This window comes from Geotrypetes seraphini, chromosome 1, assembly GCF_902459505.1.
Source record: "Geotrypetes seraphini chromosome 1, aGeoSer1.1, whole genome shotgun sequence".
Taxonomy (NCBI): Eukaryota; Metazoa; Chordata; class Amphibia; order Gymnophiona; family Dermophiidae; genus Geotrypetes; species Geotrypetes seraphini.
The window spans coordinates 126,354,055-126,381,434 of NC_047084.1; the positions used below are offsets into that span (position 1 = coordinate 126,354,055).

Sequence of the window (27,380 nt, forward strand, 5' to 3'; positions counted from 1 at the left end):
CCGCTGAAGATCAGGGGAGGGAAGTTTCATGGCGACTCCAGGAAGTACTTCTTCACCGAAAGAGTAGTGGATCATTGAAACAGACTCCCACTCCAGGTGATAAAGGCCAGAAGCGTGACGGATTTTAAGAGAAAATGGGATACTCATGTGGGCTCTTTAAGGGAGTAAATTCAGGGGAGGGGATACTTGGAATGGGCAGACTTGGTGGGCTATAGCCCTTTTCTGCTGCTTTTTTCTATGTTTCTATGTTTCTAAATTGGCTATTAGTTGGAGCAGTTCAGCTATAGCCCCTTTTAGTTCCTTGATTACCCTCAGATGAATGTCATCCGGTCCCGGGGATTTATCAATTTTAAGTCTATCAATCTGCCTGCATACCTCTACTAGACTGACCGTCAACCCTGTCAGTTTCCTGTCTTTGTTTCCTGTGTTTAGAAACATAGAAACATAGAAATTGACGGCAGAAAAGGGCCATAGCCCATCGAGTCTGCCCATACCAATGACCCACTCCCTGATTCTTACTCTCCTAGAGATCCCACCTGAATATCCCATTTTCTCTTGAAATCTAACACGCTGCTGGCCTCAACCACCCGCTGAGGCAGCTCGTTCCAATGATCGACCACCCTTTCGGTGAAGAAGTACTTCCTAGCATCACCCCGAAATTTCCCTCCCCTGATTTTCAGCGAGTGTCCTCTGGTTACCGAGGGCCCTGTAAGACTGAAGATATCATCTTTCACCTCTATACGCCCAGTAATATACTTAAAGGTCTCAATCATGTCCCCTCTCTCTCTTCGCTCCTCCAGTGAGTACATCCGCAGTTTTTTTAACCTTTCTTCATACATGAGATCCCTGAGCCCCAAGACCATCCTGGTAGCCATTCGCTGAACCGACTCAATTCTCAACACATCCTTTCGGTAGTGTGGTCTCCAGAATTGAACACAATACTCGAGATGAGGTCTCACCATGGATCTGTACAGTGGCATTATGACTTCAGGTTTTCTGCTGACAAAACCCCTACAGATACAGCCCATCATTTGTCTTGCCTTAGACGAAGCCTTCTCTACTTGATTGGCAGCCTTCATGTCGTCGCTAATGATCACTCCTAAATCACGTTCCACTGTGGTCCTGGACAAGGTTTCACCATTTAGTGTGTAAGTTCTGTGTGGATTTTTTTTGCCTAGGTGCATTACTTTACATTTTTTAGCATTGAAGCCTAGCTGCCAAGTTGATGACCACTGTTCAAGCTGTCTTAGGTCCTGCGTCATAAAGTCGGGCACACTGCTTTTGCCAACTATGTTGCATTGTTTGGCATCGTCGGCAAACAGTGATACTTTTCCTCTAAGTCCTAGGGTCAAATCTCCTATGAATAAATTGAATAGAATCGGCCCTAAGACGGAGCCCTGAGGTACTCCACTCATCACTGCTGACGTTTTGGAGGGGGTACCGTTTACCATCACCCTTTGAAGCCTACCATCTAGCCAATCCCTTACCCATGTAGTGAATGTATCCCCTAATCCCATCGATTTCAGTTTGTTCAACAGCCTGCGGTGTGGGACGCTATCAAAAGCTTTGCTGAAATCCAAATATATCACGTCAAGGGACTCTCCGGCATCCAGATGACTGGTCACCCAATCAAAGAAGTCAATCAGATTAGATTGGCAGGACCTTCCCCTGGTAAATCCGTGTTGATGTGGATCACGTAAATTTTCTTCGTCTAGAATTTTGTCAAGTTCCTATTTGATCAGTGTTTCCATGAGTTTGCACACTATGGATGTAAGACTCACCGGTCTATAATTTCCTGTCTCTGTTCTGCAGCCCTTTTTGTGGAGTGGAATTACGTTAGCTGTTTTCCAGTCTAGGGGTACTTTTCCCGTGCGCATGGAAAGATTGAAAAGTACGGATAGTGGTTCAGCCAGAACTTCACTCAGCTCTCTGAGAACCCTGGGGTGTAGATTGTCTGGCCCCATGGCTTTGTCTACTTTGAGTCTTGAAAGTTCGTGGTAGACGCTACTAGGTGTAAACTCGTAATCACGAAACAGGTCATTTTGGCTGTCTCTTATTTGTAGTTGTGGACCATCTCCCGGTGCTTCACAGGTGAATACTGAGCAGAAGTATTCGTTTAGCAGTTCTGCTTTGGTAGTATCAGATTCTGCGTAGTTTCCATCTGATTGCCTAAGGCGTTCTATTCCATTTTTGTTTCTCTTCCTGTCGCTAATGTACCTGAAGAAGGATTTGTCCCCTTTTTTAATGTTCCGTGCTAGATCTTCATCTGTTTGAAGTTTGGCTTCCCTGACTGCCTTTTTGACAGCCTTAGATCTGGCCAGATAGTCTTCTTTTGCCTCCCTTTTCCCAAGATGTTTATAGGTGATGTTTATAGGTGATGTTTAGCCATAAGGGCTATTGGGGTGGTAGTCAGGTGGGTCTAACAAGTTTGGGGGTGTTTTGGGGGGCTCACAATGACCTGCAAAGGAGTTGTGGTGAGATGTTTATGTGACACCCTTTTTGTGAAGTTAACAGCAGTGCCCTGTGAGGTCTCCCACTATTCTGTTGCCATGTTTGGATGGCCAGTCCATCATTTTGCTGGTCCTTCCCACGTCCAAAAGGTCTTTTCTGAGGTGTTTTGGACTTCTGTGGTTTTTGGGATGAGAATCTAATCTAATCTTCCATTTGTGAGTCGCACATACCTATACAGGCTCAAGGCGACAGATCAAAGAGAAGGGAAAGTAGAGGGAGAGGAGATATGGAGAAGCTAGAGGAGTGTACATAGAAGTAGGGGGAGCTATACAGAAACTAAGACAGTTAATTGTCAAAGAGGTGAGTCTTCAGGTTTTTTCTGAATGTGGTGTAGTTTCTCTTTCCTGATAGCTTTAGGTAAGTCATTCCAAGTTTTTACACCCAAATAAGTTAGCATAGAGTGGAAGATTCGCTTGTAGTGGAGGTATTTTGTGGATGGCATGTTTAGTTGGATTCTGTTAAGGATTCTTTTTGATGTTGACCAAACAGTAGAGAATAGTTGGATGAGAGGGGCTGCTGAGTTTCTGTATAGAATCTGGTGTAGGATACATGATAATTTGAAAATTATTCGGGATGATATTGGGAGCCAATGTAGTTGCCTGATGAAGGTTGTGATTGTATCAAATTTCTTTAATTTGGAGATTAGTCTAATGGCTGTGTTCTGGATTAGTTGCAGTTTGTGGATTAGAGTACTGTTGATGCGGAGTTGCAATAGTTTAGTTGAGGCAGGACCATCATCTGGACAATCAGAGCAAAGTAGTGTGGATGGAAGTATGATCTTGTGAGTCGCAGTTGACGCATAGTGTCGATGGTTACTCTAGACAATCAAATGGCTAGACGTAGAAGTAAACGATTCTCAAAAAAACCATATTTTGGATGTATTTTTTGAGAATGGACTTTGGATGCTGCCGACTTTGGAAGGCTAGCACCCTAGGCCCAAAACGAACTTAGACCTTTTTTTAAAATGCCACTCCACATAGTTATATTTGCTTCTCCCTCACCAGCTTTTGAACTGCCTCCCCAGCTTTACTGTTGCTTCCTTCTCCCCACCCCATGATCTTGAGGTACCGATGCTCTTCACTCCTGTTCTTTCTCCACAGCTTTTCAGATGGCCCTATGTCTCACTGTCTGCACAGTGCCTACTGGTGGTCAGTTTGGGTCTCAAGAGATTATATAACTTCAACCTGCAGGTTCTTTGCTCTGACTGTATCCTCACATTCTGCTCTATCTTGTCATTGCCTGAGCTACTGATGCACCTCCTATACTGATTTCTCTTCTCAGCTTTAGCTGCCCCTATCTCCTGCATTCTGCTCTATCTTTGCATCTTCTGAGCTGTCCCTGTCCCTTATGCCTTGCTCTCCCTCCCCATTTATGTCATAAGCTAGGACATAAGGACATAACCTGATCTTGAGGGAGTTATCCACAATCTTTGAGACTTAGGAGTAACGCCAGGAAATGCTTCTTGAAGGAGAGGGTTGTGGATACCTGGAATGCCCTCCCTATAGAGGTGGTGGAGGCAAAAACAGTGACGGAATTAAAAAATGTATGGGTTAGACACAAAGCATCCCTAAATAGAACGAGGATAGAATTGACACAAACCTTGACAGTTCAAAAAGTATAACTTCATTTATGATGCACAGGAATGGTGCTTAAATGGAAGCCCCAGTAGTGGGGATGTGAAGATGATGCCGGACAGATTTCTATGGTCTGTGTCCCGTATATGGTGAGATGGATTGGGGGGAGGGGGGCTGAAGTTAGCTGTGGGCCAGTGTGGGGTGGTATAGCCAATGCCGGACAGACTTCTACATTCTCCATCCCATATAAACGTAGCAAGTAAAATGAATAATTACAGGTTTGTTGACTTGAGAATGAATGTGACTGTTGGACATTATTTACTATGTTACTATGTTCTAGTGTGATTAGGAAGGAAATGTGTCTGTTCAGGATAGTGGGGATTTGTTAAATTAATCTCTAATACTCCATACCTCATTGTCAGATGACATGGACTTTGGAAAGAAGATCAGCATCCCTAAAGATATCATGATAGAGGAGTTATCGGTGCTTACCAACAAAGGCTCACAGCTCTTCAAGAAGCGACAGCGCCGTTCTGAGAAATACACATTTGAAAACTTCTCATATGATTCGAAGATGCACATGAGTGTAAGTATGTTCTATAAAAACCATGTACTCAGCCCAGTGCCTCACTAATGTCAACATGTTATGCACCATCCTTGCTTTGCTAATTAGATTATTAAACTCAGCTGATCATTTATTCAAAGACAATTATTGGATGAAATCAAAATATCTGAACAGACTTCCTATAGTGTTACATCTGTGATGAATTTCTCTACAAAATGACAGTGCTCTCTTAGAGAGAAGATGTTTACAGTCTTTGAGAACTGAAGGTTTCTCTCTTAGGGTGAACAACAAACTCATGATGCTCTGCATCTAGGAGTAGCCAGTTGGGATGACGATTAAAGCAGAGAGTATTGATGGGATACTCATGAAATGTAACTCCTTCTAGACTCTTGCATCTTCTGAGTTCCTCTGCAGTGACTCCTAAGTCCACCATAGTCCACATGGGCTCCAGCCACTGGCTAGGTGTGTGCCATGTCATCAACTTAGGCCTGATCGTTCTGTTTCTTGTGGCTCTGCATTCTCCAGCACCTTTTTCTTTCAAAGGCAATTCTCATCTCATCTCCTCCAACTCCTCCTGTCACCTGAGCCCCACTCCTTTTCTTCTTTTAAGGTTCACTCCATCCAATTATTCATTTATTGACCCTCTGATACGAGTAAATCCCTCTTTTCCATTTTCACCAACTTTGGCTCCTGCTTTCCTTTTTTCTTGAACAATCTGTCTCCTTTCTCATCCTTGTAAAATTTAGCTTTTACGGTGATGACACCTCTGACTCAGGCCTTTACACTCCTTGCTTTAACCTCCCAGTTATGCTCTATCATCATTACTCACCAGCATGGCCACCACCTCAATCTTGTCTTTTTCTACAATTGCGGTCTCTCAGATGTAACCATCATCTGATAACTTTAAGAGCAATAAACAGCATATAACAATATTTCTTTTGCCATCCCCCTTATGTATTCACTAGTCATCCCCTCCCTCCCATAATCCCTAATTACCTCTTATAACTTTGCTATGCATACATTACCCTAAGATATGAAACATCCAGTCAGTCTGAGTACGGTAAACAAAATCTGCCCCACAGTCTCCCCCACCCCTCCCTAACTCAAACAAAGCAATACATCTCAACACTTTGGACATGGTGGGAACTTGAACTCCATGTGATAGAACCGTGCCAGATTTTATGGTAAGGAACTAACTGCCGTTAGCTTACACATTTAATGTACCTAGTTTAAACGACTTCTTACATACCGTTCCTCAGCCAGTTTTTCTCCAGTGCCATACGGGCCATGATGCAAACAAACAAGGCAAACTAACGCTCATGAACTGAATCTCTGGGAATTGGAGTATTGCGCAAACAGCACTCCATCAGCAATGGACAATGCTTACTAGTTATACTAACTATTAATTGACCCACCATATTGCAATATTATTTTACCAAGAGGCAAGTCCAACATATATGTTGAAAAATAAATAAAAATAAAACATAGAAACATGATGGCAGATAAAGGCCAAATAGCCCACCCCCGTCTGCCCATCCGCAGTAACCATTATCTCTTTCTCTCTGTAAGAGATCCCATGTGCATATCCCAGGCTTTCTTGAATTCAGACACAGTCTCTGTCTCCACTACCTCTTCTGGGAAACTGTTCCACACATCTACCACCCTTTCTGTAAAAACGTGTTTCCTTAGATTACTCCTGAGCCTATCACCTCTTAACTTCATCTTAAGACCTCTCATTCTAGAGCTTCCTTTCAAATGAAAGCGACTCAACGTATTTAAACGTCTCTTATCATATCTCCCCTCTCCCGCCTTTCCTCCAAAGTATACAGATTAAGATCTATAAGCCTGTATCCATATGCCTTATAATGAAGACCACACACCATTTCAGTAGCCTTCCTCTGGACCAATTCCATTCTTTTTGTATCTTTTTGAAGGTCTCCAGAATTGTACACAATATTCTAAATGAAGTCTCACCAAACTCTTATATGGGGCATCAATACCTCTATTTTCCTACTGGCCATACCTCCCTATGCAACCTAGCATCCTTCTAGCTTTCGCCGTCACCTTTTCAACCTGTTTGGCCACCTTAAGTTCATCACATACAATCACACCCGTCTCGCTGTTCTGTCGTGCACATAAGCTCTTCACTCCCTAATCGTTACCATTCCCTCAGGTTTTTGCAGCCCAAATGCATGACCTTGCATTTCTTAGCATTAAATTTTAGCTGCCAAATTTCAGACCCTTCTTCAAGCTTCGCCAGATCTTTCTTCATGTTATTCATACCATCTATTGCAAATTTTGGTCTCATCTGCAAAGAGGCAAACAGTGATGTGAAAAAGTTAGGTAACTTTGGAGTCCTTTCACTAAGCTGTGCTAACGAATTTAGAGCCAGATGCATAGAGCCGCGGCAACCTGATGGAAGAAAACATTTTCTACGCAATGCTCAGCACAAATAGCAGGCAAATTATATGCACACTATTTGGGCTGAGTATCCTGGTGAAAGGGGGAGGTACTGTGCCTAGCACCTGCATCCAAGAGCTGAGTGGTAGGCCCAGTACAGTGCAGGGCTGTGATCACGGAGCTCCAGTAAGCATAGGGTTATCAGATGCCCTCCTTTTCGAGGACATGTCCGAGGGTCCGGACGGCTGTTCAAAACCCGGCACTTTGTCCGTGTGAACATGATGTCATTGTGTGGCATCTGCGCATGTACAGATGCCGTCTGGGGGTGGGCCTGGGGGCGGAACTGGGCGGGCATGGGGGCGTGGCCATGGGTCTGGATTTTCCTTCAGGAAAACCTGGTAACACTAATTAAGCAGCAAGAAGGGCATAAACCAAAAACCTGCCACTCTCAGCTGAAGTTCAGAAGTCTTTTTGGTTGTTTTTTTAGTTACGTGTCAGTTTTAGATGCAGCTGTTTGGAGGGTGACACACATGCAGTCAAGACACACACATCTGACTAATAGATATGCACATCAGATAGGCACACTGCTCAAATTTAAGCAAATCGCTCCTAGCAGAGGTGGCTGTTCCTTTCTGTGCTCCTTTTAATACTAATAAGCTCCTTTGATGCTTTTGCATAGCCTTCTGTGCTTCGGAAGCCGAGCTAACTTGCAAGCGAGACTGGCTACAACCATGGTAAGCTTCTGAGCATCGGGCCTCAGGGCACCATTAGATTCCTCTGGGCATCTTAGCATTTAGCACCAAATTGGTTAGCAAGAGGACCTGACAACTGAAAAATGGTTCTGTTTATTCAGGTTCCCTTTGTCTAACATCAGCTTTCAAGTTTTATTAAAATTTTGATGAATCGCAGAATCATTAATTCAAAGCGATTTACAATTAAAAAGAGGGTCTTAATTATTAACTACAACCAACACAAACGGACCTGACGTACCAATACATAAGGGAAGTAGGGAGAACTACAATAAGTATAGTAAAGGATACATACGAGGAAAATACAAATGGAGGGTAAGAAAGTTTTAAAAGTATTTATAAAAGTATAGTAGAAAATTAAGAACTTTTTTTTTTTCCAAATTCTCAGAGCCTAAGACAGAGGATTAAAGAGTTTAAGCATCAAATGATATCAATAGGGATTCCGATAATTAGGTCTCAAAAGCATCTTTGTACAACCAGCATTTTAACCATCCTTTAAATTTACTCAGTGATTTTTCTTCTTTAATAAATGATGGTAGGAAATTCCATATTCTGGGTAAATCAGAAGAGAACAAAACCTTATTCACTTCATTGTACTCATGTTTTTTTATGATCTTTTCAGCATAATAAATTAAACTCCCTAATTTTCTTCTTTGTGCTTTTTGTCTGTAAGCTCTATGGAGAAGGTACAATCTTTTTGGTGTATGTGTATATAGGAATGAATAGAATGAAGTTATTTAATACCTCCATCAGATGGCAGTATAACACTAAAATAGAACAATAGTACAGTCTAATCTGTTTGTACAGCACCCGGGACTTCAGGTCTACAGTATATATGAAAGCACTTATGTGCTGATCCAGAAGTGTGTGGTTTTTAAAAAAATCTATGGCATTTAAGGAGGTAATTTGAAAAATAAGGCGGTATACCAATCCTAGACCAGCCTCTGTATGCCAAGATGTATCTTCAAGAAGGGCGCAAGGGGGGACCCGGGAAACTACAGGCCGGTGAGCCTGACCTCAGTCCCGGGAAAGATGATGGAGGCACTGATTAAAGACAGCATCTGTGAACACATCGAAAAAAATGGGCAGCTAAAACCGAGTCAACATGGCTTCTGTAAGGGTAGGTCATGCCTCACAAACTTATTGTACTTCTTTGAGGGAGTGAACAGCCAGGTGGATAAAGGGGAATCTATAGACATCATTTACCTTGACTTCCAAAAAGCCTTCGACAAGGTGCCACACGAGAGATTGCTTAAAAAGATATGGAACCACGGGGTACAAGGGGAGGTCCACCGATGGATCAAAAACTGGCTGGCAAACAGGAAGCAGAGGGTTGGCGTAAAGGGACACTACTCAGACTGGAAAGGGGTCACGAGCGGAGTTCCGCAAGGGTCGGTGCTGGGACCGCTCTTGTTCAATATCTACATAAATGATCTAGAGGCGGGAACTAAGTGTGAAGTCATTAAATTTGCAGATGACACCAAACTATACAGCAGGGCTCAAACCAAGGAAGACTGCGAGGATCTCCAAAAGGATCTAACGCAGCTGGAAAAGTGGGCCGAAAAGTGGCAGATGAGCTTCAACGTGGGGAAATGCAAGGTCATGCACGTGGGGAAAAAGAACCCGATGTTCACATACAAAATGGGGGGAACACCACTAGGGGTTAGTAACCTGGAGAGAGACCTGGGAGTGATGGTAGACGCAACACTGAAGGCATCGGCGCAATGCGCCACAGCCTCTAGGAAAGCAAACAGAATGCTGGGTATCATTAAGAAGGGTATTACGACCAGGACGAAGGAAGTCATCATGCCGCTGTATCGTGCAATGGTACGGCCGCATCTGGAGTACTGTGTCCAGTACTGGTCGCCGTACCTCAAGAAAGACATGGCGGTACTTGAGGGAGTACAAAGAAGAGCAACCAAACTGATAAAGGGAATGGAAAATCTCCCATATACCGACAGATTGAAGCAGTTGGGACTTTTCTCCCTGGAGAAGCGAAGACTTAGAGGAGACATGATAGAAACCTTCAAGATCCTGAAGGGCATAGAAAAAATAGACAGGGGCAGATTTTTCAAATTAAGGGGCACCACAAGTACAAGGGGGCACTCGAAGAAATTGAAAGGGGACAGGTTTAGAACAAACGCTAGGAAGTTCTTTTTCACTCAGAGGGTAGTGGACACATGGAACGCGCTTCCAGAGGCTGTTGTAGACAAGAAAACATTAAATGGTTTCAAAGAAGGTTTGGATAGATTCTTAGAAGAAAAAGGGATTGGGGGGTATAGATAGGTATAGACCATTGCTCAGGCAATGGGCCTGATGGGCCGCCGCGGGTGCGGACCGCTGAGCAGGATGGACCTATGGTCTGCCTCAGCGGAGGCAACTTCTTATGTTCTTATGTTCTTATGTCATCATAGAGCACTAACATAAGGCCGCATGGGTGTGCCTTAAGGCTCCTTTTATCAAGCCGCGCTAGTGCGTCAGACATTTCATCACGCGCTAATCCCCACGGCAAGCAAAAAAACTAACACCTGGTCAATCGAGGTGTTAGCAACTAGCGCGGCAGGCAGTTTAACACGCGTTAAACCCCGTACTGCGCCTTGCTAAAAGGACCCCTTAGTTTAGACCATAACAATGGCACACCTACATGTATTTGCTCCCCTCCACTTCTACACACAAAGCGCCTATGAACTATTTTATAGAAACAAGAACTAATTCTTGGACCCAGTTTGTAGAATTACCACCTCAGTGCATCAGCCATCGAGGGGGAAAGTTATCTGTGCTGTTTTATCCCAGGTCCCATTTTATCCCATGAGACCTAGTTACTAAGAGCTGGGATTAACAGGAAAATAACAAATCTTCATGGCAGCCCATTTTCAGACCTGCAACATTTTTCTATTCATCCAAATAAAGTATGAAAGAACATGTCATAAATTAGCCAGCACAGAAATCAATGTTCTCCTTGGGTGGTATAAAAGTAAACTGGAAGCCATAGGCAGCGGAATGCTTTTTGTTGGGGGGGGGCCCTGAAAGCTCCTTCCCAGACCCCACCCCCATAATAGTACTAATTGTAATACCATTTTTCATTTATACATATTATATAATCTCATTAACACAGAGAGGAATTCATTTCGGAAAACGTTAAAGACGCAACTATTTGTAGATGCAATTGACTTTATCTAAGATTGAATTTGTCTGTTTTTATTTTTATTTTGTATAGACTCTTAATATTTTATGTATTTAACTCCTTGTAAACCGTTTTGGAACAAAAATGGTATAGAAATTTTCAAAATAAATAAAGGTTAACCACAAAATCACACTGTATGCTTCTCAACATTCATCCCTACCACATGCAGAACACAAATAATAACCCCTATGCAAACACAGGACCACAAACTCCTTTTACGAAGCCGCGTTAGCGATTTAAAGTGCATAATAGCGCGTGCTAATTTGCCAGCTGCGCTAACCGTTACCGCCTCTTCTTTTGGCTAGCACAGGGGTTAGCACGCGCTAAAAATGTGCGTGTGATAAAGCCGCTAACGCGGCTTCGTAAAAGGAGCCCTAAAGCATTTATATATAAAAATGAAACCCTAAGATGCAAGACGCTGCATACAATGCCACAACACAGAAACAGTGACACGTGTCCCCTAATACTGCACAAAATAGAAAGACAATAGATGTAAATTTGAAAAAACTGATACATAACAATCACCACTTTACAAATTGACAAATATGAGAAATAAGAAAATACCATTTCCTTGGACTAATCCATTTTTCAATTTGCTTTCAGAGGCCAAATCTTTCTTCAGGACAGTACAGTATTCTGCTGTTATGGTATCCTGTCCTGACCTGAGGAAAGGGGTTTAGTCCCCAACAAATTGCCTTATTTCCATTTCCTATTTATAAACTTTTATCAATACAGTTACAATACTACTTGATTCTACATAAAGCAACAAAAAAAAAATTATTTCTACCTTTTGTCGTTTCTGCTTTAATCATCTTCACTTTGCTCTCTTCTGTCTATACAGCTTTTATCCTTTCTTCCATGCAACATCTGCCCTCTCTCTTTGCTCCTTCCACACAGCCTCTGCCCTCTCTCTCTCTCTACCCCTTCCTTCTACTGTCCACCCTCTCTCTGCCACTTCCATCTACTGTCCACCCTCTCTCTCTTCCATACGGCATCTTCCCTCTTTCTATGTCCCTTTAATAAACTGTATATCCTGTGCCCCTTCTCTCCTATGTACATGATTTAAATTAGCTTCACACCCTCTCCATTCTTCTGTCTCCACCCCCTCCCCTATGCTGTGGCATCTCTCTCTTCTCCTTTCCTTCCTTCCTTCCCACTCCAACCCATGGTCTGGCATCTCCATCTCCTTCCTTCCCTCCCCCATGCTCTGGCATCTCTATCCTCTCCTATCTCTCCCTCTCACTCCATGTTCTGACACCCCCTCTCCTTCCTTTCCCTCTGGTCTGGCATTTGTCTCCTTAGTTTCTCTTCCTCCCCCAATGCCCTGGCATCTCTCTCCTCTCCTTCCATCTCCCCCTCCATTATCTGGCAACTCCTCTCCTTCCTTCCTTTCTCTCCCTCTCTTCTTCCTTTCCCCTGGTCTGGCATGTCGCCCTCCCCCTCCATGGTCTGGTATCTCCTTTCCTTTCCCTCCCTCCCTCCCTCCCATGGACTTGGCATCTCTCGTTCCTCTCCTCTTCCTTCCCTGGTCTTCCTTCTCCCCAATTGGGTGCAGCAGCTGCAGCATTTCTCTTTCCCCCTATGCTTGTCGACTTCGCTTCTCCTCCCTCCCCCCCTCAAGACATAACTTCTGGTTTCGGAGGAGAAGGGTCGGGAAGCTGGTCTGCATAGAGTTAGAGCCCTGGAGCATGGGTGAAGTTGCTTGCAGGCTACGGTGTGAGATAGGGCAGCGAGAGAGGGAAGCTTACAACTTACTGCTCCTGCTTGCTTCAGGCCTTCCTCGCTGCCAGGTCCTGCCTTCGCGGAAACAGAAAGTAGGTGGAACCCGGCAGCGAGGAAGGCCCGAAGCAAGCAGGAGCAGTGAGTTGTGGATGCTGCACTGCATTACTCCCCCCCTAACGCTGGCCCTGGAGCCATGGCCAATTTTTGGGGTGGGCACGGCCCTTGTGGCCACCCCCGTTCCAACGCATATGCTGGAAGCAATCACTGAGGTTACTTTATTTGTTGACGCTTTAAAGGCAATCAGCAATACTGAAAGTCAATTGGAGGAAGGATAGGTGAGTAGTGGAGTGCCTCAGGGATTGGTGCTGGAGCCAATTCTGTTCAATATATTTGTGAATGACATCGCTGAAGGGTTAGAAAGTAAGGCTTTTTGTGGATACCAAGATTTGTAACACGGTGGGCACCCTGGAGGGAGTGGAAAATATGAAAAAGGATCTGGAAATGTTAGAAGAATGATCTAATCATGTGTGGCAAATAAGATTCAATGCAAAGAAGTTCAGAGTGATGTACGTAGGGAGCAGAAATTTGAGGGAGCCATATGTGCTAGTAGGTGAGAGACTGATATGCCTGGACGGGGAGAGGGACCTTGGGGTGATAGTGTCTGAGGATCTGAAGGAGACAAAGTAGTGTGACAAGACGGTGGCTTTGGCCAGAAGGATGCTTGGCTATAGAGAGAGAGGCATAACCAGCAGAAGGAAGGAAATGTTGATGCCCCTGTACAGGTCGCTGGTGAGGCCCCACCTGGAATATTGTGTTCAGGTTTGGAGGACGTATCTAGCTAAGGATGTAAAAAGACCTGAAGTGATCCAGAGGAGAATGACGAAAATGGTATGAGGCTTGTGCCAAAAGACGTACAAGAAGAGATTAGAAGACCTGAATATGTATAGGCCACGCTTGAGGATTTGATCATGTAATGGCCATATTGAAACAACTGCATTGGCTTCCAGTACACTATCGCAAACAATTTCAAATTCTTACTTTGACTTATAAGACTTTACATTCAGGTATTCCTAATTATTTGGCTGAATTAATTATTCCTTATTCACCAACTCAGACTCTTCGTTTATTAACTGACAATAGACTGGTTATTCCTCATCCCTCTAACAAAGTGGGAAACAAGATATTCAGCAATTTTTCTATTACACCAGCATTATGGAATTATTTATTTATGTTTAACATTTATATTCTGATTAAAATTTACAAAATATTGTATTGAAGGCACAATAAACTTCCCATTCTGTACATCAAACACAATAGCAAAGATAGAAGTAAAAATAAAGAAAATAAAACATAAAAGCAAAAAATATAACCTAGTAAATAAGGAGGACTAAAATATAAAATAAAATTCCAGTCTGTAGAAGAGTCAAAGATTCAGTCTAGTTCAATAGAGCACCACATCCATCCCAACACTATGCAAAGCATCGGCCACCAGGGCGAACAGACAGCAATCGATGCAGGAAGCAGCTCCAGGCTGAGATCACCAGGCAAGGCCACAAATGCTGATCACCAGACTGAAGACAAATAGCCCCCTGATGCCAAAGCAAACCCTGCCTCAGGGCCCGACACGGTGTCATCTGACAACGCAGCAATCGGCAGCAGGAGAGAAAGTGGCGGGAAGCACACCCGACACACCGCAAATCCAAGTTTATTAAAGATTTGAAATCCTGCTTTATCATAATCAAATCGGCTAATATAAAAATATAAAATCCAAGATTTAGGGGGGAAATCACAGACTAAGGTATCTAGGGGAGAAATACAATGTTTGATAGACTAGATAAACAACGAAGGGAAAGTACAATAGGGAAGGGGCTTAATCTTCTGTCTGCATGGAGGGAGAATAAAGTGTTTACAGACTGAAGGCGTCTCTGAATGGAAAACTTTTTAGGCTGGATCTGAATTTCTCTAAAGATGACTCCTCACGGAGAGGGGTTGGGAATGAGTTCCAGAGGGTGGGTGCTGTAACTGAAAAGATTGTTTTTCGTGTTGTATCACAGAAGGGACAGCTAGTCGATTTTGAGAGCTTGATCTTAATGCTCTTGTTGAGCTATAAAGGATTATCAGTCTATCCAGGAACCCTGGAGAATGAAAGAATTTTGTCTTAAATGTTAGCAAAATGATTTTATATGTGATTCAGTGACTGAGCCTTTATTAGTAGGGGGGTCACGTGGTTGTATTTTTTTGTTTTGAAAATAAATTTCACGCTGTATTTTGAATAATTTCTAGATGTCTTAATTCCTTTTGTGTAATGCCTTGGTGTAAGGCGTTACAGTAATCTAGGCAGGTAGGTTGGAGGCTTTCTGACATTAATGGTCAGACTAGTAAAAAGCAAGTAATGACCAAAGTCTTTCATCCATCCAGACTGGATCAAAAAATAAACAATACAACATAAAATAGAAAAACTGAAAAAAGGAGGCAAAACCAAATAATACAATTACCTTCATATCTACGCTTAGAGCCATCCTATTCTAAGTTCTGTGTATCTTTAAAATCCTATCTATTTGAAAAGCATTTTCTTAGACAGGAAAACAGAAGTATTGGTGAGCACAGTTTTATAGTATCAAGATTTGAATGTTCATGTTTCTTGTATGAATGATGGTTTCGGTCCAGTTTTATTAATAATGTTCTAATTTCTATTCTTATTTGGTTCCCCCCCCCCCCCCCCCACTTCTTTACTATTTTCAATGCTTACAATAAGTGTAACAGTAAATACAACATTTTATACTCAAATATCACACTTAATATTCTTATAGTATCCATTACAGAATTAATCCCTCTCCCCCCTAAACAATCACAATCCCCATACATAAAATATCTATAATCATCCATATCAATTATTCAAAATTCATTAACCTATCAACCCCCCACCTCCCCCCTTCCGGATGTGCATATTTAAAGGGAAAATACTATTTAAACGTTACAATATTTTGTTAATGGCTCCCAAATCTCCTGAAACCTCTTAAAATTCCCTTTCTGAATGGCCAATGTCCTTTCCATTTTATACATATGACACAGTGAATTCCACCCAAAACTATAGTTAAGCCTCTTCCAATTCTTCCAATTGCTCATAATTTGTTGTATGGCGATTCCTGTCATTATTAGCCTGTTGTTCTTAGATGATATTTGGCTTTTAGCCCTCATTGACATACCAAATAATACAGTATCATAAGACAATGCCACTGGATTTTCCAACAAACAATTAATTTGGCCCCATATTGATTTCCAAAATGCCAAAATTAAAGGACAATAGAACAATAAGTGATCTAAAGTCCCTGCTTCGAGATGACAATGCCAACATCTATTTAACTTAGAGCTATCAAACTTTTGTAAACGAAACAGGGTAAACTTTTTTTTTTATTATTATAAACCACCTTGAATTGTGTTGCAACAAAGGTGATATATCATATTTTAATAAACAATAATTTACAAACAAATCTTTTCCGGAGAAAGGAAAATTGTAAAACTAGAGGGCATAAATTGAGACTTAGGAGTAACGTTGGGAAACTTTCATGGTGAGGGTGATTAATGCCTAGCCAACAATAACCGACTTGCAGCGCAGAAAGCTTTTGGGGAGCTGGAAAGACTGCCTACTTATGGAAAGGGAGAGGAAAGAGTACAAAACAGAGGACTTCAATAGGTGGCTCAAAGCCTGGTGTCATCAAGAAGGTTTTAGGTACATAGGAGGATGGGGCAAAACATGGAAGAACAAGAGACTGTATTGTAATGATGGGCTGCACCTTACCATGGCCGGAAAAAGAATCCTAGCTGAGAAATTCAGACAATATGTTTCTAGGCATTTAAACTAGGAGGTGGGGGTGGCATATGTATGGAGGTTACTTCCAGTGGCCACCCCCAGCAAAAGCATGATAATAAAGATAGCAATGAAAACAATATTAGCAATTGACTATACAAAAAATGAGAATGTTGAGGAATAGTAGCTGGAAAGCAATGACCACAACTGCCCGCAGGATCTGCAAGCCCTGATGGTAGAGGCAGACTTGGTTCAGTGATCCCCGTGGATGGGTTGCCAACATACCAGGCTATAATCTTTTTAGGAAGGACAGAGATGGTCGAAAAGGTGGAAGAGTAGCTTTCTATGTAGACAGATATCCAAGCAACTGAAATGCAAGAAGCTTGGGGAAAGAAAGAAGGGATATGGATTGTTTTGAAAAGAGAAGATGGAACTTCTATCCACTTGGGTGTTGTCTACAGACCTCCAACTCAATCACAGCAAATTGACAAAGATCTGCTTACGGATATACAGAATCTGATTTCAACCTGCCGGATGTGGACTGGAAATCTCCGTCTGTGGAATCGGAAAGAAGCAGGGAGATTATGGATGCCTTTCAAAGGGGTTGGGCTCAGACAAATGGTGACAGAATCCACGAGGGAAAAAGCAATACTGGATATGGTGCTCACAAATGGTAAAAGTGTCTCTGATGTTCGAGTGGGGGAAGTAGTGATCATCATACAGTTTGGTTCAATATAACAGCCAGAGTGGAGGATGGCCACCCAAAACTCAGGGCTCCTTTTACAAAGGTGTGCTGGCGGTTTAACGCGCGTAATACCGCACGCTAAACCGCCGGCCGTGCTAGCCACTACCGCCGCCTCTTGGGCAGGTGGTAGTTTTTAGGCCAGCGCGGGGATTAACACGTGATGAAAAGTCGTGCGCGATAACCCCGCTAGCGCGGCTTGATAAAAGGAGCCCTCAAAGTCCTGGATTTCAAATGTAAGGACTGATGGGATGGGAAGACATAAGAGAAGTGGAGAAACAGTGATCCAAGTTGAAAGGTGCAATAAAAAGAGCTACTGACTGTTTTGTGAAGAAAATAAATAAAAAGAGAAAAAAACCGATATAGTTCTCCAAATTAGTGGCGGAAAAAATAAAGGCAAAAGAGTTGCAGTGGCGTACCTAGCATATATGTCAGAACAACACTTTCAAATGGGAGACTGATGTGGTCATAAGATGTTATAATAATATAAATTTCTGCAGGAACAAATGGGAAACCAGTATTAGCTTCTAATTGCTCAAAAAGAAGGAAAAAACCTCAGAAAAAGGCCTCCCCACCACCACAATGGTGGATATACAAGTGGTTAGGCGATAACCTCATAGGCAAAACCTTCATTCAAAAGTGAGCAATTTAAGGTAAAAAACTGTGCTTCACATATATAATAGATAGAGGAAAAATCCACTTATCTGAGGCTGATCGGCCTAGTACCTAGCATATATGACACCCGGGGCCCATCATTTTTTGACACCCCCCCCCATCAATATGAAAAATATGATTTTTAGTAACAATCCACATATCGCACAACAAGAGTGTACCTAGGAAAAGGCAGCATCTTAAATACTGCAGTGAGCACTAGAGCACCAACACATACATTGTAAAACTAAACAAGCCAGATCCTGCACAGTCAATTGATCCTGTACAGTTGATGCTATCAGTAAGCCATGTCCCTTTCATACACACAGACAGATACACCCTCACCCAATATGGAATAATCATAAACTAGGGGGACCCGCTAAGGAAGTGGCGGTACTAGCCCCACTAGGAAACAGCGATCACAACACGATTCAGTACAGGCTAGAAATTGGATCATCAAAGGTGAAAAGAACTACAACGGCTGCACTTAACTTCAAAAAAGGGAATTATGATGCCATGAGGAAAATGGGAAAGAAACTCAACGACAGTCCTAGTCTCTGGTTGCACTTTATTCTTCTGACTGTGCATCCAATATTTCTTCCCTTCTTTCAGCCTCCTGTATGCTTCCTCTCCTCCAGACCTCATTCCCTACCCCAACTTTTTCTTTCTTTCACCCTGCCCTCTTCTTTCTTTCTCTCTCCATGCCCCCTTTCTTTCTCTATGTCTGTCTTACTCTCTCTCTCTCCGTGCGGGATAAACATAGAAAGTACACTCCAAAAATTACAAACAAATCACACTTATCAATGCTTGAGTATATAAATGGAGGAGGAATAGGATCTCGGAAACCTGCTTGGTAATCAGGAATAAACTTCAGCCAAGACTGAGTGACAAGCAGTGGCGTACCTAGCATATGTAAAGAAATAAACACTTTCAATAGTGATTGCTGTGATGTCCTATAATATGATATGAGAACAACATAGGCTCAAAAATGAAGGAAAAAGCTTCAGAAAGGGCCCTCCCACCTCCACCGAAGTGGTTTGTTAAAGGTGGTTGAGCGGTCACCTCATTGGCAAAAAACCTTCAATATATGTTAAAGCCTTATGCTGTGCTTCACTAGCATATGTGACACCCAGGGCCCATCATTTTTGACACCCCCCCATCTGTATGAAAAACATGTCACACATGAGTACCTAGGAAAAGGCAACATCTTATATACTGCAGTGAGCAGTACAACATCAATACACCCATTGTAAAACTAAACAAGCCAGACTAGTACAGATCAATCCTGCAGTCAATCCTAACAAAAAAAAAAACCATGTCTTGAACACACAGAACACAGAAAACACCTTCGCCTAGTATGGAATATGTCATCACAAACTAACCCCTCCACCTTTTACAAAACTGTAGTGTGGATTTTAGCCACGGTGGTAACAGTTCTGACGCTCATAGAATTCTGAGCATCAGAGCTGTTACCACAATGGCTGGTGCTAAAAAACACTCCACAGTTCTGTAAAAGGGGGGATAAAATAGAAATACATAGACAAAGGTTAATTTGAACCAGCAAGAAGCTGGACTCTGCATACAATGCAACACCACAGAAACAGTGACACATGTCTCCTAAAGCAATAAATAAATAGAAAATTTTTGTTCTACCTTTGTCTTCTGTGGTTTCTGCTTTCCTCATCTTCTTGTTACTCTCTTCCTTCCATCCACTGTCTGCCGTCTCTCTGCCCCAATATGGCATCTTCTCTCCTTCTATGCCCCTTCCAGAAACTGTATGCCTCCCCTTTCCATCTTTCCTTTCACCCCATTGGTCTGGCATCTCTCTCCTCTCCTTCCCTCTCCCACACCTCTCCTCCGCAATCCCTTTCCCTTTTTTCCCTCATTTTCCTTTTCAATTTATTTTCTACATCTGTCTAGATTACGTTTTTACTACCCTCTCATCAATTTCCTTTTTTACTTTCTACCTACAGCTCGCCACCTCTTTCCCTCACCCCCTCCAGTATTTCACTAATTCAATCCTTTTCCCCCATCATGTGTCCTCCTATTATTTATCCCTTCCTTCCATCATGTGCCCTCTTTTTCTATCCCTTCCATCTAGTACCTTCTCTCTCTGTCCACTTCCATCTAGCATCTGCTCCCCTTTTCTCTCCTCACATTTCCTTCCTGCATTTGCTTCCTTATCTCTCACATCCGCACTTCCATCCAGCATAGGCTCCCCATCTACCCTCCCCACTACCATCCAATGTCTGCTCTTTCTCTCTCCATTCACCCCTCTTCAATCAGCATCTGCCCCCTTTCTTTCTCTTCAATCCCTCTCCCTCTACCACTCTTCCATTCCAGCAGTCCTGCTCCTTTCCCATGATGACTGTAGCTGCTGGCTGCCGGTCCACCCCACTCTGACTTACTTATTCTGGAGCAGAGTCGGTAGCCGTGTGCTGGAAGGTCCCAAGATGACTCGTCTGCCGGCTTTGCTCTGGAAGAAGTAAGTTACGTCGGAGGGCGTGTACCTGGCAGACGCAGGGAGTTGTGGCAAGGTCCCGCAATGACTGCGTCTGCTGAGTACACCCCCTCTAACGTAACTTACTTCTTCCGAAGCAAAGCCGGCAGACGAGTCATCTTGGGACCTTCCTGCACCTCAGCGCAGATGCTGACTCTGCTCCAGAGCAAGTAAGTCACAGGGTGTCAACCGGCAGCCGCGCTGAGGTACAGGTCCTGTTGCACAGTAGGGCAGGACAACCCAGATCTGACCGGCTGTGTACCCCCCTTAAGAAGTGCACCTGGAGTGGACTGCCCCCCCCCCCCCCAGTACGCCACTGCTCACAAGGTTCCATGTTTCATTCATTGATCCAGAAAAACCTCCTCCTCCTTTCTTTCTTTTTCTTCTAAAACTTTTTTATTCAGTTTTCTCTAAAACTTATATCTAATGTCAATCTTTACTTATCTTTAAATAATGCAGGTAGCAAAAGGCCCAACGGGACCTAACTGCTTCACCTTTTCCCCCAGTGCCACAAAGTCACTTTTGATATGTTCTGAGGGGTACATAGCAGTATCGTTAGTGCCAACATGGATGAGCAGCATCAGATAATTGTCATTAGGCCTTGGGTTGATGGTGTTTGAGAATCCCAGAGTGACAAAACAATGCAGCAAAGCAGCGGCCTCAGTTAGAAGGATGCTGTGCTTCATAAAGAGGGATATAACCAGTAGAAGAAAGGAGATGTTGATGCCCCTGTACAAGTCATTGCTGAGGCCCCACTTGGAGTATTGTGTTCAGTTTTGGAGGCCAAATCTTGCTATGGATGTAAAAAAACTTGAGGCAGTTCAGAGAAGGGTAATAAAATAGTATGGAGTTTGTGCCACAAGATGCATGAGGAGAGAATTAATGACTTGAATATGTACACCCTGGAGGAAAGGAGAAACATGGGTGAAATGATAAGACATTCAAATCCTTGAGATATATTAATACACTGAAAATTTCTGCCAGTCCGTGCAGGGCCGGCAAGATCTATGAATTAAATTTCCTGTCGGGCATCTCTTCCCCTTTCCCTTCCAGGGCCGGCGTTAAGATCGGCTGCGGTACTGCTACAAACGGACGGTAAAAAGAAAGACAGAAGCTGCGGGACTTTTCCTCTTGCCTGCATCGCTATAGGCTCTGCCGATCCTGATCTCGCCCCCCTCTAAAGTGACTTCCTGTTTTTGAGGGGCAGGATTGAGACCGGCAGAGCTTATAGCGAATAGCAATGCAGGCAAGAGGAAAGGTCCTGCGGCTTCTGTCTTCATTCTAGCCGTCTGATTTAGCGGGACCATAATTGAAGGTAGGGTAGGTTTTGTCTTTGTTATTGCTGCCAAGTTTAGCAGGACCGGGATCAAAGGCAGGGCTGATAGCAATCGAGAGCTGGAAGAGTGGATCGGGGCCAGCAGCCAAGGGAGGAAATAAGAGATGCTGGATTACGAGGAGAGGGAAAAATGTGATATAGGTGTTGTTGGAAGGGGATGGTAGACCCAGGAGGGGGGGATTGGTGTGACAGAAGGAAGATGGTGGATCCCCTTGGGGGAGGATAGTTATTGGAACTAGGTGGGAATTGGAAGAATAGGGACACAAAGATGCTGGACCTTGCAGGGGGTAGAGAGACATGGAAAATGCTGAACAGGAGGGTGGAGTATGAAGACAGAAGTAAGATGTTGGACATGGGTAGAAGGAGTAGGGAGACAGAGGGGATATGCTGGACATGGTGAAGGGGGAATAGGGAGACAAGGAGAAGATGCTGAATAAGGAATGCAGGGAGTAGGGTGATGGAAGGTATCTGCTGGATTAAGATGGGGAAAAGAGGGGAGGCACTGGGATGGGGAAAGATGGTGGGTTGGCTGGATGGCTCAGCAACGGGAAGAAAAAAAGAACACAGGAAGATGCTGGACATAGAGGTTGTAGGGTGAAGGAAAAAAGCAGACTTGACTGAGTAGGTGGGAGATGCTGGACACAGGGTGGATGCAGTAAGAAGAAAAAGGAGGTTCTGGATATTGGAATAATAGGTAGAAGATAGGAAGGGACAGAAGTGGCCGATAGATTGAAGACCTTGGAAAGAAATTTAAGAAAAGACAGAACAAAATGGGTAGAAAAAAATAATTTTATTTCTATTTTGTCATTAGAATATATCGGATTTGAACTATATATCCTGCTAGAGACATAACTGGGGACTGCAAAGCCCAGGCAGTGCTTCTTTAGCTTCCAGCACTCCCCTAACACTATTCTGTTAGCATGATATTTCTGTGAAGCATTCTGTAATAATTTGGCTTCTTCAGTTTTCTTGATAGTGGAGGGGATATATGTGAAGGGGAGGGGAAACGGGGATTTTGTTGGTCCTTGCTCTGTATATTTGTATTTATAAAATGATTATTGTACAGAATATTGTTTCTTTTTATACTTTAATAAAATATGTTCAATATAAAATCATAATTGAGGCTGGTGCGGATGGGATCAGATGGTTTACGGGGACTGAGCTTGCAGAGACGGGGCGGAAATGTTTTTTTAAATTGCCAGTCCACAAAATAATTCTTTTATTTCTGCCGGTCCCTAGGTGTAAAAAGGTTGAAGAACACTGTATTAATACACAAACAAACCTTTTCCAGAAGAGGGAAGGTGACAGGAGGTCCGCTGAGAAATAATGTCAGGAAGAACTTTTTCATGGAGAGGGTGGTAGATATTCTCTTATGCTTCCATGGGTGGTGACATGATTGTTGCTCTTGTCTGGGTCTTGCTGCATCTGGGTAGATAGAACTGATGTTTCAGCCATCATGCTGTGGCTTTCTTTTGGGTATGCTGTGAGGTCTGCAGTTTGCCTTTATATATAGTGGGTCCACTGGCCTGATTGAGAACATAGAAACATGATGGCAGATAATGGCCAAATGGCCCATCTATTTGTCCTTTTTGTGCTAAATTTATTTTGTATGAGCAGTTGCCATGCTTTGTTTATGGAGAGCCCTTTATCTCGATTGAAGTTATTGAGATGTCTTGCTATCTCTATTGCTTCTTTGATTTTTCTTGGCTATCAGCGGTCTTCTTTCTCCAGGACTTTTGTGTTCTCAAATCTAATCGTATTTCAATATCCCGTGATGCATTCAATTGGGTCTCATGTACATGTAAGTAGGTTTGTGATCATCTTATTTACGAGGCTCTCCTTTTACTTCCTTAGGTGCCACATTTCTCTTTCTTTGTAAATAATGTAAAGACAAAATGATGTTCCACAATAAATATTTTAGGTCATGTGCTAAAACAGGTCTTATCAAAGCCCAATGATATGTGCTCTCTACTTGCTCTGTTATCATGGCAATTTGTGTTTGCTCTGCTGCAGCATCAGGGAACAGTAGAGGATGGAAAAATGAAAGGGGGCCTAGAGGCTGGGCAACTGACTCCCCCAAACACACCTGATCCAAGAAACCCCCCCAACCCTGACAGCATTGCACCAGGTAAGGAAGACAGAAGGACCCTTCAATTATCTATGGCAAGATTTCCAGAATTGTTGAGATGATCATTGTTTTTGCTACTTTATATGCTTTTATTAAGCCTTTTTTTTTGTAAATCTCTTTATTGAGGATCAAAGTGCAATACAACTTCAGTAATGGATATAAAACTGTTCTGTCAGCCATATCTAGAATACTGAAAGCATGAAAAACCCACAAAAGCTGTCATCATGGTTTAAATTAATGAATTAATTACATTTGGGGGAGTAACATCTGGAGTTTTGGGAGTCTCTCACATGCAGCCATGAAATTATTTTAGGTGGTCACCTTTTAGGTAAATATTTTGAATGTTCATTCACATAAGAGGGGAAGGGGAAACTCTTGATGTTTCTTCTTATTTCTTATTGTTTAATTCTGTGTAATGTCATTCTTAGAGAAAAGTATCTTTCTGTAAGTGTATAATTGGTTTTAGTTTGGGTGTTTTTCAGGTATTTATTATTGTCCCGATTTATTTTTAAAATAATAATAATAGATTTATTTATATACCGTCATACCTTTTCAGTTCAAGACGGTCTACAGTAAAGTAGAAGTACAGGTATCGATAGAAGTGAAAAGAGCGTGGAGGTTACAGCATTGAGATGACGTGGGGGTGCGTGGGTAGGCGGTGTTCACGTTGGGACTGTAGGGAGGATGGGAGGATGGAGAATTCCGGAGAAGGGCGCTTAGGGTGTTATTCCAGATGCCTGCCTGAAAGGATAGTGTCCTATTAAGGAATTTTTTGTATCGACATCCCTTGGGGCTGGGGAATGAGAAAAGAAGAGTTTTGCGGGAGGGGCAGGGATTATCCTGAAGAATGAGGTGGCTCATGAGGTAGGTGGGCGAGGAGCCAAATAATGTCTTATAGCAGAGGCAGCCGAATTTGAAGATAATTCTGGCTTCGATTGGTAGCCAGTGTCATTTTTTTGAAGTATGGGGAGATGTGGTCGGATTTTTTCAGGCCAAAGATCAATCTTACCGCCGTGTTTTGGATCGCTCTTAGTCTTTTAAGGGTATTTTTGTGGGTAAATTATATTGCAGTAGTCCAGTGAGCTTAGAATTAGAGATTAGACTAGCAGTCTAAACACAGCGAAGTCGAAGTAAGGTTTTAGAGTGCGCGTAATTTCCATAGTAGGCAGAAGCATTTTTTGATTAAGATGTCAGTGTGGGCATCATAAGAACATAAGCAATGCCTCTGCTGGGTCAGACCTGAGGTCCATCTTGCCTAGCAGTCCGCTTACGCGGCGGCCCAACAGGTCCAGGACCTGAGCAGTAATCCTCTATTTATACCCTTCTATTCCCTTTTCCAGCAGGAAAATGTCCAATCCTCTCTTAAATCCCAGTACTGTATTCTGCCCTATAACGTCCTGTGGAAGCGCATTCCAAGTGTCCACCACACGTTGGGTAAAGAAGAACTTCCTGGCATTTGTATTGAATCTGTCCCCTTTCAACTTTTCCGAATGGCCTCTTGTTCTTTTATTTTTTGAAAGTTTGAAGAATCTGTCCCTCTCTACTCTCTTTATGCCCCTCATGATCTTATAAGTCTCTATCATATCCCCTCTAAGTCTCCTCTTCTCCAGGGAAAAGAGACCCAGTTTCTCCAATCTCTCAGCGTATGAAAGGTTTTCCATCCCTTTTATCAGGCGTCAAGGGTGAGTTGTTGGTCGATGGTGACTCCTAGGACTTTTATGGTGGGGTTGATTGGGAAGTTGCTTCCATTTAGATTGATTGAAGAGTCGAGGGTTTTGTTTGATGGGGTTGCCATGAAGAATTTGGTCTTCTCCAGGTTTAGTTTAAGTTTGAAGTTTTTTGTCCATTGTGATTCCTGGGTGATCACTGAAGAGATGAAGGTCCTGGTTTCGGTCGATAGGGTGGAGATGGGAATGATGATTGTGATGTCGTCTGCATATATGTAGAGTTTGATGTTCAGCTTTGATAGTGTTTCGCCTAGAGAGGACATATACTGTATATGTCAAAGAGGGAGGAGCCTTGTGGGACACCACAGAGGATGACCCAAGATTGTGAGTAGGATTGTTCACTGATCACTTGGTAGGATCGGTTTTTCAAGAAGCCCTCAAACCAGTTTAGCACCTTTCCCATGATTCCGATGGCATTTAGACAGGTCAATAGGATTTCGTGCTCCACCAGATCAAAGGCACTGCTCAGGTCAAATTGGAGGATTAGTGCTTGGTTCCTTGCCCTAAGTATGTGCGAGATGTGATCCATGATGAAGGTTAGTGCGGTTTAAGTAGAATTATTGTTGGCGATTTATTAGACACTTTTCTGCTGAAACAGGTTCTACGTGCCAAAACAGATTGCATGCATGGGCAATGAGCCTAATTTTATAAACGATGCCTACCCATGCATAACAGTTGTCAATCAACCTCTAGGCACCACTTACAGAATCATGCTTGGAGGTATCTAGGCATGCTTAGGCGTCTCTAGGTGTCGTTGTGGTAGGTACCAGTATATTAGGCCAGATTTTTCCTGGCCTAATTTACCAGCGCCTACCACAGACATCTAGTGATGCCTAAGTTAATCACCATGTGTATTCTTTGCCCCTAACTATGCCTACCTTTTAGGTCTAGTTGTCATAAGAACCTAAGAATAGCCTTAGTGGGTCAGACCAATGGTCTGTCAAGCCCAGTAGCTCATCTTCAAGGAGGCTAATCCAGGTCACAAATACCTGGCAAAAACCTAAATAGTAGCAATATTTCATGCTACCGATCCAGGGCAAGCAGCAGCTTCCACCATGTCTGTCTCATAGCAGACTATGAACTTTTCCTCCAGGAACTTGTCCAAACCTTGTTTTTAAAACCAGCCACGTTAACCACTCTTACCACATCCTTTGGCAATGTGTTTCAGAGTGTCGTTAGACACCTCACATTATTCCACATACACCCCTAATTAATTTCTTCCATTTTTTTAAAGCAGTTTTTAGTGGTATGGTCAATTACCACACCAATTTTAAAACATTGTGTGTGAATTTTAGTTAGGCCTTGCTAAGCGTCTGTGATTAGGGCACCCAGCAGTGTCTAGCCTAGGCACCATTTATTGAATTTCACTCAAGTGTTTTGGCTTTACAGACTCTACTTTTACTTAAAGTTGTTTATAATGAACTGAGGTTTAATTATAAGTGGGACTGGATGTTTAGGGTTTAGCTTTGCAATCCTGGCAGGTTCATGAGAACATCTGTCACCAGGTGATGGACAAACTCTTCCTTCTGAAGCATTTCTAAAAGTTTTAGGAGTCACTGTGGACCCCATTCTCTCTCTTTAGCCACACATCGCTATTCAGTGATCCCTGCAGTTGCATGAGGATGCGTCATGAATCAGCCCCCTGGACCTGGATCTGATCCGGATCGGATAAGTAGGTCCGTTTAGTGGATCTAGCCCTTCCCTTACATATACAGTGGAACCTTGGTTTGCCAGCATAATTCGGTCCAGAAGCATAGATCAAAGCACGTTTCCCCATAGAAGA

General features: G+C 42.9%; 1 protein-coding gene across 1 annotated transcript in view; it reads left to right on the forward strand.

The window, feature by feature from the left end:
- Positions 1–27,380, forward strand: part of MYOZ2 (myozenin 2) — a 62,065-nt gene that overhangs the window by 22,889 nt on the left and 11,796 nt on the right. Inside the window, exons 3-4 of the mRNA XM_033938059.1 lie at positions 4,508–4,671; positions 23,756–23,870. Coding sequence (XP_033793950.1) covers positions 4,508–4,671; positions 23,756–23,870 — 279 coding nt within the window. The remainder of the gene's footprint in view (positions 1–4,507; positions 4,672–23,755; positions 23,871–27,380) is intronic.